Source organism: Hippoglossus hippoglossus, chromosome 15, assembly GCF_009819705.1.
Source record: "Hippoglossus hippoglossus isolate fHipHip1 chromosome 15, fHipHip1.pri, whole genome shotgun sequence".
In the NCBI taxonomy this organism is placed as follows: domain Eukaryota; kingdom Metazoa; phylum Chordata; class Actinopteri; order Pleuronectiformes; family Pleuronectidae; genus Hippoglossus; species Hippoglossus hippoglossus.
Window position 1 is genome coordinate 19,848,043 of NC_047165.1, and position 14,366 is coordinate 19,862,408.

At 41.6% G+C, this 14,366-nt stretch overlaps 1 protein-coding gene across 2 annotated transcripts in view; it reads right to left on the reverse strand.

Moving 5' to 3' along the window:
* Nucleotides 1–14,366, reverse strand: part of LOC117775422 (kinase non-catalytic C-lobe domain-containing protein 1) — a 37,705-nt gene that overhangs the window by 10,207 nt on the left and 13,132 nt on the right. For both annotated transcript variants that reach the window (XM_034608539.1, XM_034608540.1), the window contains exons 5-21: nucleotides 13,898–14,015; nucleotides 13,672–13,811; nucleotides 12,163–12,798; nucleotides 11,634–11,748; nucleotides 10,201–10,272; nucleotides 10,011–10,072; nucleotides 9,759–9,917; nucleotides 8,681–8,758; nucleotides 7,866–7,953; nucleotides 7,396–7,588; nucleotides 5,755–6,470; nucleotides 4,804–4,942; nucleotides 2,766–3,025; nucleotides 1,578–1,936; nucleotides 584–677; nucleotides 394–491; nucleotides 106–290 (exon numbers count right to left, since the gene is read on the reverse strand). In XM_034608539.1, the coding sequence (XP_034464430.1) occupies nucleotides 106–290; nucleotides 394–491; nucleotides 584–677; nucleotides 1,578–1,936; nucleotides 2,766–3,025; nucleotides 4,804–4,942; nucleotides 5,755–6,470; nucleotides 7,396–7,588; nucleotides 7,866–7,953; nucleotides 8,681–8,758; nucleotides 9,759–9,917; nucleotides 10,011–10,072; nucleotides 10,201–10,272; nucleotides 11,634–11,748; nucleotides 12,163–12,798; nucleotides 13,672–13,811; nucleotides 13,898–14,015 (3,512 nt within the window). The remainder of the gene's footprint in view (nucleotides 1–105; nucleotides 291–393; nucleotides 492–583; nucleotides 678–1,577; nucleotides 1,937–2,765; nucleotides 3,026–4,803; nucleotides 4,943–5,754; nucleotides 6,471–7,395; nucleotides 7,589–7,865; nucleotides 7,954–8,680; nucleotides 8,759–9,758; nucleotides 9,918–10,010; nucleotides 10,073–10,200; nucleotides 10,273–11,633; nucleotides 11,749–12,162; nucleotides 12,799–13,671; nucleotides 13,812–13,897; nucleotides 14,016–14,366) is intronic.

The following is a 14,366-nucleotide window of genomic DNA, read 5'->3' on the forward strand; positions in this document are numbered from 1 at the left end:
ACAGGGGGCGCCCAACACTTTGAAACAGCATCACAAGTCCTACAACTTCATGGCTCAAGAGGCGATGGCTTACACATTTCAAATACAAACCCTCATTAATAATACCTGGTGTAGAGGTTAGCCATGAGGCCCAGCGGAGAGCCAGCCTGCAGAGTTCTCTTCCCTTTGCTGGAGCCAAAGTTCAGACCAGAGGGGTCCTCAGAGGACTGGAGGTCCAAGGAGCCGGATCCTGAGACAGCCAAAGAGGGTAGTAATGAAACCTCCAAACCCCACTGCTCCACACTGAGAATCTGCAGAAATAAAAGGAAATCATATCAAAGGTAAGAGGAGTAAAATTGTTAAGACATTCATGAGGAAACAGCAGTGTTGAGTATTGCATTGCTTTGCCAGTACCTCAAGGTATTTCTTCACACAGTCCAAGAAGACCACTTTGGACCTGAGTTCCTCAAGCTGGGACTTGAGTTTGGAAAGCATCAATTTGCTCCCAGAGCCTGGGTGAGACAGTACATAGCTTTAGAGATTATACAGGAGGCAAAGCAGGCCATTTTCTTACAGCAGCAGTGTTAGGAAACGGGCAACCAACCTTTATTTTTTCTCTCTTGCAGAACGAGTTTCTGGTAGAAATTTCTAGTTTTCTTCAAGTTCCTTGTTTCAATTATCAGCTGCTGCTGCAGTTCCTGTTCAAAGGAAATCGCACAAAATCACACAAAGGCCTTAAAATAACAGCACATTGCCTTTCAGTAAGAGAAGCCTGCAGGTGTTTCCAGTGTGTGTGTGTGGGGGGGAGGACAGTTTTTATTTTCCCTTTTCTCCTCTGTTCATTGTGGCAAAAGAACGAATTGGCTCTTTTGAAGTGAACAGAGTGAGAAGTCGCACAGCTCTTAAAAGGTGTGCTATTAGCTGCTGCACAAACCCTCTGAAGGAGTAGTGGTGCCATCAAAGTGTGCAAACACAAAGACTATTCATTAATATTCTTTTGGAAATGATAATAACTTCCTCTGCCAAGGGCTAAGTTCAACATATTAATATTCAGATCCAGTTTAGAGAGAATAATATGCCAATTATCCCAAAGCCCCCCGCGTGTTCTTGTCCTATTTACCCCAAAGCCTGACCATGCCCCACTTCATTACAGTTAAGAAAATAGTTCCTGGACTTATTCATAAAACTCAACCTAGTGACAGGCGGGATGGAATTGGGAAGCTAAACTGCATTGAACAAGCTCTTGGATGGCTCATTGATAATAAGCATAAAGAATCAGAAATCGTATTATCCTTATCTTATCCTAATCTTACAATACTATATAGATCCTTTCTGAGTTGAGTTGACAATAATTAAAACATATTCTGTCTTTTTGATACAAAATATCGAGACCTCGTATAATAGCAGCGTTTGCATTAAAAAAACAAAACTCAACACACAACCCATCGCTGCAACATGCAGAACATACAAGATGCATTGTGTTAGTGTAATAGAATCTGATAAATAAATCAGATGCTTGCTGCAGTCTGCCGTGTGTTCAAACACAGAGTAAAGGTCACATATGACTCACTGGCGTTCTCCTCTACAGGTTCACTCACCTGGGTTTTCAAATCCAGACACGGCGATCCTGTGTGCTGTCCCAGATTCACTGCATACTGCATCACCTCTGGACTAAAACTGTCTTCTCCAAAAAAGGCCAAGGTCCATGCCGGGCTCAAGCTGAGGCCCGCTCCCCCTGCTTTGGATCCGGGCAAGAGGAGCTGCTCTGACACCAGGGAGTCGCTGTCCTCCATGTCCTCCATGCAGTCAGGGCTCATCTGCTCATCATGGAGGGCTCCCAGCAGACCATCCTCTCTCGCCGACAGAAACTCGGCTTCAGAGGGGCTTTCATCGCTGCCCCCCACTGAATGATCTCCTCCCTCCATGACCCCTGCGTCTGAACCGTCCGTGCTCGCGCCTGCAGACAGGGGCAGCGGAGAAAGAAAGAGAGGGAGGGAGAAAGAAGCAAAAGAGAGAGGACTGAATCACATGGAGAGCAACCAAACAACAAAACGAACTGGATTTGAGGAGAAAACAGAGAGAGAGATCAGAGGGTGGTGCTGGGCGTAGTTAGTGCTCACCCTGTTGTGGCTGCACAATGAAGCCACTGTTGAACAGATGAGCTTAAAGGCAGTTCAACTCGTTCTATCACCATCTTTTTTATCTCAAGTATCTTGCAAGAGCCTGTTTGTAACCAAGACCCCATGTCTCACGTATATTAATAGCACCAAAAATACGTACGATAGAGCTTGTGAGTGTGTGTGAATATCATTGGTCAGGATTGAGCTTCTGGAACGAGGAGAGAAAAAAATAATAAAAAATATTCAAACGAAAATCCACACTCTTAAGAAGAGCATCCAGCAGCCGCTCACAGCTCCTAGGACTTTACTCAGAGGCTAAATAGAGGAATAATTCATCACAGACGGGGCTGGTGCTCAACAGTGTTTTTTAATTTGAAGCCAGTGTTGAAAAAACATCCACTAATTCCTCTTAATTTACATAGGGAGACAGTTTCTTAGTAAAAATACAGTTTCATAGTTGTCAGTGCCCCTCCACTATGTTTGGTTGGGAAACATTCAAATCAGGAAATGTAAGGATTCGTTAGATATTTATTAAATTCTGACAAATCTGCATTTTACAAATTTGGAAAGTGAGCTGAAATTGAACCAATCATCAGAAACCAACCCCCTGAGCAAAATCTTTTATCGGAACACATATCAAAGTCAACATGAAAGTCGGTCTCCTACCTTGACTGATGCACTGTTGACTCTGCTCCGATCTTACTTCAACATTTCCAAGTGCACTCTCGTTTTCTTCGTGACAGGAGCGGGCTTCGGCCTCTTCCATAGAATCCATAGTAGCAGGACTGGAGGTGTTAATGTTTCCATTTAGATCAACATGGCCGTGCAAGCAAACTTCTGTCTTTCCTCTCCACACGGATGCAATCAAAGGTGGGGTACGGGCTGCCCTTTTCACAGCCTTTGATGGAGGATGCTCATTAGAGCCGCTGTATGGGGTGAATTAGGTGAGAAAAAAAAAAAAACATGCATACTATTCAAAGTTAATGACAGTCAGAACCTATTAAAAGAATAATACCAATAATGTTTACGTATGAACATTTTTATATTTGAAGAAAATACAAATGATGATGGCAAAACACTTGACATCACATAAAACATCTCGCAGGTCACACACCCATTGATCCATAAAGTTTAACTGCAGCCTGAGACCAAACAACGTTCGCTCCAATCCGTGCAACAGTTAGAATGGATCATGTCTCAATTCAGTGGATACAGTTCTGCCTCTCTTCCCTGTCTGGAGTCAGAATAAAAAAAAAATAATAAAAAAAAAACTCCACAGCTGAGCCCTGAGAGCGAGCCCCCAGCCACTGGAAAACAGCGTCTCTCTCTCTCCCTCTCCCTGCAAAGTGTCTCACTACCACAGCAGATTAAGATGGGGTCTCTCAGCACGGTGCCCTGAGCATGAGAGCATGGCAACGGCTTGATGAAAAAGATGTCTGGGAGAATTGGCAGGCTCGACCCTCCGCTCGTCTCCGGCTCACATACAAATGAAGGGAGACAAGAGCGAAGCATGGACTTCGTTGCCTTCACTCATGTATTCATTCATACACTCCCAGTGCCACTTATCAGTAACAATGCAGATGAGGCTTTACATGTATCTTCAGTGTATCCAGACGTTCTCCTGAGCACTAACAAACATGCTGCACGGCTGTTACCATAGGGACCACCTGAGCTGCCGACTGAAGTTTACGTATGAAGTGCACGCTGTATAAATTCTCATTTGCATGCTGTGTATGGGCGCTGTGCACGTGCAGGTCATGTTTACTTGGATCATTCTGTGTGTCATGTTCTTCACAACCCACGTGAGTATACATTTAAAATCTGAACAGATGAGGGCCCAGCTGGGTTACCTCAGTGTTTACACCACACAAAATATCTATTCTCAATTGAATCAAATATTTTCACCTATCACTTATAATCTCCTAATGTTGTGACTGATTGTGGTGATTCGATTCACCAGGAAAACCCACCCTCTGATGTATTCAAAAGAATAAAAACTGAACTGTGTTGAGAGTGATTCAGCCATTGTTAGTTAAGTGACATGTGAAATTTCCCACATGATGATGTAATCACAGGAGAAATGTCTTTGTTGTGTGGTTTTGTGTGAAAGCCCACCGCTGTTTAAATCACAACATGTAACTGCTGCTGCTACGCTAGTGAAGCGTGATCCCACTGAGCTTCTAAAAAGTGGTTAAAATTACAGTCAATAGTTATGCATTACTGAAGCATGTGCAGCTGGTGACACAACTAGAAATTTCAGTTCTTTGCTGGCGACCTGTCCAGTGTGCCCCCCCCCCCCCCCCCTTGGCCAACGACAGCTGGGATTCGCTTTAGACCCCCCACGACACCCAAAGGATAAGCAGTATGGATATGTCTTTTCTCCCAATTTGCTCATTTTTATTTCACCTACCAAATCCAACCCTAACCCACATCTGAGAAGGACTGCTTGCAAATTATAAAAGAATTTGGACAAATTGCAATCACAAAACTTTTATTTTTATATTGCATGTTTATAAAACAGCCTTACATAGTATATTATTTCTATTTTTACCTTATTTATTTTAGATTCTGTTTCTATTATTATATATTTGCACTGCTCTTTTGTGCTGAAGTGTCAATTTTGAATCTCCTGTAAAATAAATATTTGCACACCTTTTCTTACCTTATTTGTTAGTTAAAGACAAATGTTTGAAGCCCTACTCACAGTGTGGATGAGCTGTAGTTGACGAGGCAGTGTAGAACCCCCAGCAAGTCGTCTTCCCAGTACAGACCACCGAACCTCTCCTTCACAACACAGGCAAACGTGTGGTACTGGAGGTCCTTCAACAGGAAGATGTACTCCCCTTGGAAAAGACGAAAAGTTGACTTTCAAATGGACGTAGCTTTGTTGTTTATTGAAACATGACCACACTGACGATGATAAATGGGACTAAACAAACACCACGCTGTTTAGAACCCACTCACACATAAGAGCTTCCTTTCTCTGTGAAACCGCAGCAGCGTAGTTTACTTCTGCCATGTGCATTGACACTTATACTGACGTCAATGGATCCCGTGTTATAGATTCACCTAGGGGCATCCCTGGGTGTTGAACATGTCTTCTTCCACGTCCTCCATAAATTACACCAGCAGTCTGCAACTGTTTTTTTAATTCACCACATCGTACTGACACACTAATTTCCAAGCGTGCATTTCTGTGTATATATTTTGTTCTCACTATATATATATATATATTTTTTTTTTCTATTCTATTTATCTTTTCATATTTCCTTGTGTTTATATTGCAAGTTTACTTATTACTTACTTTTACTGACGTCTATTTTTGACTGTGTACTTTGTTGCTGCAACACAGCAAATTTCCCAGTTGTGGGACTAATAAATCATTATCGTATCGTATTGTATCTCCCTGACAACTGCAGAGGCATCAGGTTTGTAAAATGTTTTGCTGTTTATCAAGTGTTTTTCATTCTCTGCTCATAGAGAAGAGTTCAAAACCACCACCTTCCCCCAGGAGCATGAACTGTCAATATCGACTGATACATTTTTTATTTTGATATAATTTTTGCCCATATCACCCAGCGCTTGTGGATATAGTAGGTTTTATGTGGTACAAATGAAGCAACAGTACAATGACATGACATCGAAGGATACATACCCATGGCGATGTCCTCTTGTCCATCATCCAAACACCCATCAAGTGAAAACTCTCCTTTGAGCAGGTCGATCACCTCCTGTAAGGCAGGGTGGACTTCGGGGGGGATGGACTCTGCAGGAAGTTGCCTCTCGACTCGTGTCCCCGGATTTGTTTGTCCATTTAAAACTCTGGTCACGCTGCGCTCCAGGCGGCTGTCAGAAATGATGGAGCTCCCACTGACGTTGGATGGCGGGTCATAATCCTGGGGTTTCGGCCTCACAGGCACATTCAGACAGTTAATAAACGGACCTTCAGTGTTCTCTGGAACTGTGATTAATCCTTGCAGAGGCTGTGGGACCAGGGAGAGATTTATATCCAACCCGAGGAGAGACTCGGGAGCCCTGACCTGCACAGGCACTAAAGAAAGATGTCCTGTTGTGGGATCCTGACAAAAGAGGTAATTGTTGAAGACACCACAGCCATTGAGGTTGGTGGATAAAGACTGAGGAAGAGACACTTCAAGACAACAAATATCAGGGAGGACAGATGAAGAGTGGAGCTTTATGTTGGCGCTGGAGGTTGAAGAAGTTGTATTTACGACTGGCTGATAAACAGGCGGCTCCTCCGTATGTAGATTGGGCTCAGTCTGTGCTGGATGTGGGCACTCAGAGTGTGGAGAGAAATCAACATCATTTTCCTCCATCTTTTCACTGGTTTCTGTGAAACCATCCACATCCCTGCAAAGTAAACAGTTGCCGATGAGGTTTAAACTTGTTTTCTCTTAATAAATCTGCAAAGCTTTTTGTGTAGATATTATTTTAACTGCTTAAATTGATTTGAGTTTAAAATGAGAGTGATTTGATTAAATAAATTGTGTGTTCAATGTATATATTTATGTATAAGTTTAACTTATCACTCTGACGTTATTTGGTTCATTCACACTAACTCAACATGATAGAAAACACCTAATTAAATAAAACCCTTTACATTGAATTTATGTACTAAAGTTACATGGACATTTTACAGTTTTAGGCATAATTAAAAAAAAAAACAACCAGTAAACAAATGGACAGGGGTGAAAACATCACATCCTTGGCTGAGGTAATTCCAGCTATAGCTCATTAGTTCATTGACTAAAAACAGCCTAATGAAAACTGAAAGCAGGGGAACTGCTATCCTGGCTAGTTCCAAAGGAAGCTACCAGCCCCTCTAAAGATCACTTATATACATTATATCTTTGTACATTAATAAAAGCCTAAAAGTGACTTTTTGTACAATCAGATTCATCCAGTCCAATAAAATGTGGAAATTCTGGTTATAAACATGTATCAGTGAATTATGTAATGACGTTAGTGTGTGCTTGCAGAGCCAGCAGGAGATCAGCAGGCTCAGAAATAGAATTGCACTATTCCTTGTTCAACCAAAATTGTGGGGTTAGTAAGTTTTGTCGATTGATGGACTTGTTTTAGCTTTGGACACAGACAGACAGTTTCCCCTCTTTCTTTCTTTGAGCCAAGAGAAGCTAACCCTCAATATTAACTCTCAAAGAAACTCTTAAAGAAAGTGTATATCCCAAGACGCCAAACTATTCCTTTACATTTTATGAAAAAGCATCAGTTGAAATGTGCTGTAATAATAGATATTGTTTTTGGAACATTGTACCCTTCAGTGGCAGCTCCAACGCTGTGGCTCTCCTCCTCTGAGTCCCCTTCACTGGTCAGGACGATGGGGCTGAAGTGAGTGGCGGTGGAAGTGAAGGCCTCTGGGAGTTGTTGTCCCTTGCTGAGTGGATAGCTGTGGGGAACAGGGCCAGGCACAGGAGCCAAGCGGCTCTCAGTGGCCATGGGCAAAAAGCCTACACACAGTTACAACAATGCCAGATACAATATCAGTGATATTGTCTCATGCAGGGAACGTCTGTAAATTACACAAAATGTGTAATAATTTAGGAACATCTGCACCGGTGAATTAAATCAACAGCTGTGATGTCTTTTGATTTTTAGGAGAATTACCTTCAATCATGAATGTTAAAGAGTTTTCATGATACTTGACACATCCAGTGTATAATATGTACATTTCGGGGGAAACCTTTAATGCATGAGGGTCATCGATATTAAGTGAAGCTGTCCTACCGCTGCTGTTTAGCTCCGACTCTTCATATGAGCTGTGACGAGTTTCTGTTGCACTCAAATCTTCTGCATCAGTGGATTCTGAGACTGGCTGAAAGACAAATGAACTTGTTCCTTACAAGAGAGAAACAATTTTATTTTTCTGTGAGTTGAAACAGTTCAGACATTTAAATATTGACCAATTGACAAAAAACACACTTCATCCATACTACTGTGTTCCTGTTTAAAACGATCTCTGTCCACACAAGTGTTTTGGCTCCGTATCAGTTTGAATCTGTATCTGTTTTGATCCCAGTCCATAGTAACACTGAAAATGCACATCTGGGCATGCATGTCCCAGTGTAAACAGAAAGGCATGTGTGAGGCGCTGGACACTGGAATTGTCACAGATCGCACGAATAATAGCTCGTCTCCTGAACAAGTAAGTAGTAGTATCCCTGTAAGATGCAGAATTGAACTGCACAACGGCTGTTGTCACATAACATCAGGGTCGGCAACGCTTGTAATTGATTTTCCATGTTGAGTTTTACACTGGCAGCCGAGGCTAATGGTGGTTGTTTTCTTCCAGAAGGGGGTCATGTGATAGGAGCCTGGGATGACCAAAAAGACCCAATCAGCAAGCGCTTGTGAGTGTCTACGTCATTGTTTCAAAATGCCTAAGTTTCTGCCCATTCAGGATAAAATGCATTCAGAGTATTGTGGACGCCAGACGTATCCGCAGCAGGGTTGCGTTTAAGTAGTGTGGGTGTAGCCTGAGATTTCAAATGAAGACATGAAAGTGTGGCTGAATCTGGGAAGAGAAACAGAGGGAAGCTTACCGGGTGAACTAGGCTGATCAGGTTGTTCCACACAGTCTCTGCATTTGTCCCTTCACGTGATAAGTAGTCACGACAGCTCTGGAAAACACATCCACGTGAAAACAAGTGTGACAACAATGCAGCACACTTCACACACACAGACGTCGATAATGTCAGAATGAATTCTGCTCTGACATAACTGGAGCATTGTTTAAATGAAAAACAGCCCGTGTTTCTAAAACTAGCAGCCACTCAACGACTGAGTGACAGCAGAAGAATCCCAGTGAATGATGGTGTTTTTGCAGAAGAGTCCTTGGTTGCGAAAATGGCAAAGCACTTTGACAAATTGGATTCACTATATTTAAATTACAAGTGGTTTTCTTCTAAAAACAAAAAGGCGATGCCTGTGTGTAAAGAGTTGTGAAGTTGTGATGTTTGCACAGTGTTATGCAAAGTTAAATCAGGATCTATTTATAGCAAACCTTTCATGGAGGTACATTCAATTCAAAATGCATTAACGGATAAAATAAAAGTACAAAATTAATAAGAAGAAATAAAAAACAAAAGTACAATTATTGGGGGTTCAGATGGGTTTATCTAAAAGTTACTTTTCTATACCAGTCCTCAGTGTGAATGTCTATTCTTAGGAAGTGAAGTGTTGAACTAAATGCTAATGTCAGCATTCTTAATGTTAATAATAATAATAATAACTTTATTTGTATAGAATAATGAATTAATGTCAGAATTTGGCCATAAAACAAAGTACTGGACAAAGGAAAAACTTGTGAAGACCTTGACTTTATTGGAATTTGTGTCTGTCTTGTTTAAGCAATCAGTGTATCATGTTTCAATTCAAAACAAACCAGTGTCTGTTTTGTGATAAGAAACTGATAGATCTAGATGTAATATGAGGAAGCTGAAAAAATGAATATCATTGGATATTTTTGGTGCTTAAATCAGAGCGTTCGGGGGGGAACAGTGGACAGAGAAACGTAATTGCATGGCTGAAACACTGTGATAGTAGACACATGATCAATTGCTAGCGAATGTAACACTGAAATACATTTCAGTATTCTCCTTGAGAAAATTTTAAAAATACCTTCTTAGCCGTAATGATGGTCGGTCTCTCAATGGGCGTCCTCTTCGCCATCTCCAGGAGCAGTCTCTTCAGTTTGCGAGGCATTGGCAGTTTTTGAGACGGCGATAAACTGAACTTGGCCGTGGACCAGAGAATAGCAGCAACTCCATACACACACACCTGAGCCGAGACAGAAAAGAGGAGAGGAGAGGAAACTACAACCAAAGCAACATATCGATGACAGTTACTTTTAAACCTGAATGACAGACAGACCTTTTCAGTCACAATGCCATGCTCTTGATACTCAGGAGCAAGATAAAACTCATCTCTGGGTCCTGCAAAGAATGAAAGTCAGTTAATCAAGTCAAAAAAAGCCCCTAGACACTGGTGTCTCACGCATAGACTGACAAAGATTGTATATTCAAGCACATAGAACTACTGCATGGGACAGAAGAAAACGTACCTATGTTTTTAGGTTTCAAGAACAGCACCTCTCCCTCGCAGCCCACGTACAATGTGTCCAGACACAAATAGGCTGATGGAGAAGAAAGAATTGTAACATAATTCAAGCCATGCAGCATTTTCATATTCCGCCTCTGTCCTCTGGAATTCACCATCCTTATTGTAAAAGCTGGTTCTTAAATGAACAGGAAAACAATTTGCATTTGTTAAAAAAATGAATAACATGCTCCTATTCAACAGCATATTTCGATTTGGCCACAGGCAGAGTCTACACCAACAAATAAAGGCAGAGGAAGGGTGAACACACTCTGTCATGTTATGTACATTTAATTTAAAGAATTCAACAATATAATCATGCTGTATTCCACAAGCTATTTTTTCTGGATTACTCATATAAGTGTTATTGTCCTGTAACAGACACTGTAGACGTATGTGTGTGTCTACTTCGCATTGTTGTCTTTCAGACCTGTCTGGTTGTTGTTGTATTATACTATCCCGGTAAATCTCTCATACTCACAATTGTGAAATACTCAGTCTACTGTGCATGCGTAATATTAGCTTAACTTCTCTCTCTTCTTGTAATTCATTCTTTTAATGAAACTGTTTATGATTTTTGCATTTGTTTTGTAAGAAACTGTTTAATGTTTCTGGAAAAATGCTCATGTGTTTTCAAGATATGTAGATCAAAGGATTGCTATCATTCTGAGAACCAACATCTTTCTGATATCTCTCCATTACATATGAAAGTAGTGGCACTGAGTAGAGCTCATACTTCCACCAAGGCCCAATTATTCCCTCATATTCAATCATGCTGCACCAATTTCCACACACTCATAATTATCAGTCCCCTAACAACAAGATTCATGAATGATTTTCTGAGAAATGAATGAAAATATTGAAGAATGACCTATTTCCCAATATTCAAGAAGCTTTAGAATAATTCCTAGATCTGCTGCCTAATCTGGATCTGCACCTGAATTTAACGGGTTCTTCCCTGATCCACACAACATCCTTCAAGTTTTGTGGTAATCTGTCCAGCAGCTTTTAGGTAATCTTGCATATAAACAAACCAACCAACCAACGACAAACAGACAGACAGGGTTGAAAACCTAGTCTCCTGGTGGAGATAATAAAAGCCCTGTTAAGAAATGCAGGGTTTCTGTCTGTTTATTTGAACTGGAAGGAAGTGTTGAGTTGATTTACTTTAATAGGGCAAACGGGAGCTCATAAAAAACAACCTTCCCAATAAAATATGATAATCAAACAGAGGGAAGTAGAAATAAAGGACAGTCTAAAATGAAGGCCTGTTCCCTGCTGCAGTTGAGCTTAAGTAAATCTCCTGCACATATTTGAGGAAATCACACTCTTGGGATCTCAGCTGTTCTTACAGGAGCCGTTAAAACATGGTTCCATACATAAAGTGTTTAAAATCACCTGGAAAGTCAATGTAGCTCTGCAGTGAGGACAGACAGGTGTAACACAGAGCCCACAGCTCATTGGCCGTCAGCCTCCGTCCACAACGTGTGAGCAGCTCTCGCATGGAGATCCACTGGATGGAAACAGAAGTACAAACGTAGTCTTGAAAACACATGAGTTAAACACTTCAGCAGGATCTCAGTCGGCCTGATTAACCAACAGAAGCAATCCCTCACTCCAAATGGAACAATTACACGTACATAAAGGCAGACATGTTAGAAATGCTCTATTCTGAGCCAGGACTTTCTTAACAGACAAAAGTACAGCAGAATTTAAAGGACAGGTTGTTTTTTTTTAAATAAAAATAAGCTATGCAGATCTCAGTATTATGTACCAGGGAGAATAGAGAAATATAATAAAGTTATGGACAAAAAATACACATCGATCAACAATAGCAATATTCACGAGGAAGCACTGATGGGTTCTCTTGAATATTTGAAGGTCTTGACTTTATTATGTATGGAACAATGAGAGTTGTGTGGCTGACCTCATCCTGAGACTCTTCATTCAGGCACAGCATGCTTTTGGTCATGTGGTTATTAGGAATGTAGAGGCCGTGGCTCAAGGAGCTCTGGTGCCCAGGAGATTCTTGTGCTGTTTCCAGGTCCTGACAGGAAGGAAACGGAGATGATAAATCCTGGATACAGTCCTTGGATTCACTTTCACGGTGCTCCTGACTCCTTGTTTCTCCTCTGCATAAAGCTTCCGCAGCGTCTTTGCTTTCTTGTGACATTTGGTTGTCCACAACTGAATTCCCATAATCCTCAGTGCGGCTGTTTGGGTAACATTCACAGGACTGGCCCCGGTTGAGTCTTTGCAACCTGTCACTCCACACAGACGTGCAGCTCAAGTGTTCGTCTGCCCCTATCTCAGTGAGGTCGCACACTGGTTCACTGATATCTCCATGTGTTGGAGGAGATAGACAGCGGGGGTTGTTGGAGTCCGGGACAGAGCAGGAGCGGTTCAGAGCCCCCCTCACTCTGTTCAGCCTCTGCTGGACCCTCCTCCTCACTGGGGAGCTGTTGTGGGACCTGCAGTCCACCTCATCTGCCAGCATTGTACCGTCTCCGTCACTGGTTTCCATATCCTCAGCCCACAGAGAGGAATCCCAGCCCCTGCACACCTGCAGAGGACATTCTTAACACTCAGTCACGTGTTGTATTATTTAATTTAATTATACATCAGTGGGTGTAAAACAGAAAGTTTAGATAACTGCAAACCTGTTCTTTTAACTTATGATCTAGGTATGGTCATTTAAGTCGTAGCTAATCAGCTTACTTACAGTATACAGTACATACAGACGGGTTTCTGAAGGATGTCATCTGTGAGATATGTGTTCGAAAGCAAACCAAAATGATGGGATGCTAATGGGGACATCATCATTAGGAGTTGCGTCCGTGCTATCATGTGTATAAATGACAAACCAATGGGTGGAAAATTCTCCTCTTTAGCCGAGTCAATTAGCATCAAGGAATTATGTCTGGCTCTGGGTTTTAGTAAGGTGGTGGATATAGACTTACACTGATACTGGTGAGGAAGAAATGTGTGTTTTAACATAAGGCAGACAATACTAGTACTGTTTACTATTACCATGACTATTACAATATTATTACTATACTATTAATATTACAGTTTTTTAGCTGGTTTAAAGAAGAGTGGAAAAGTTAGTAAGGCTCTATGGTGAGAAGTCTGACAGGAGAAAGAGTTTCAGAGTGCAACTTGCATTACATGCAGAGCTGACAGATGTCTGTCAATCAAAAAGTTTTGCCCACGCAAAAGTTAAACATCCAATTTCTACCTCAAATTGTAATTTTGCTGGTTCTGTCACACGGGTTTGTTTTCTAAATACTGAAAATGTTTATTTAACTTGAACAACCATTAAGCAAGGCCATCTGGTTCATTTAACAGCATCAGTACTGTTTGCTTCAGTTCAATTACTTCCTCCTCTGGAGCAGCAGCTTCCTATAACAGCTGGTATCTACACCCTGTCACATACCTGCTGCCTGGACAGGCCGTTTGTCTTAACAGAAGTGTCACTGCACAGGTCTGCAGTATTATCATCCGAGCTCAGTCTTCTCAGCAGACATCTGGGTTTGGGATGCTGCCATCTCGCCTGCCAGGAACTTTCCTGTCCATCTGCGGATGTGCAAAGACAGTTAGCACCAGGAGAGACCACATCAGAGATTAACCAACAGCATGTCCTAGATTTTGGATCAAATTACCTTGAAACGTTGAAACTGATTCAATGGAAAGCACCCGTCGCCCAACAGAGGACAGTTTCCGGCACAAAGCTGCAGAGGAGGTATGAGACAGCCGTGCTTCAGCCACAGACACGATGTCCTGTGGGAGTATCAGACTTGCAGGTTTGCAGTATTGAACAAAGACACTTCAATGCTTGTGTTCTATGTTTTTGCAACAAATCTGTATCTTTTAAACAAAGGCAGTAGAACTAGCAGCTGACAGGTGCCTGTGCAACCAGTGGAGTTGCAGTTTACATCTGTCAAGACTGAAGGAGTTTAATAAAAGGTGAAATAGATTTTTAACAATAACCATTCAAACATGATTCCACTGCTGTAACCTACATTACATCCAATGAGGAACCATCTTCACTTTTTTGGCTTGTTTTTTCAGTGGAGAAAGCCAAAAGAACGCTGATAGAGAGTGTCCCCACATGGTGCAATGGCAGTTGAC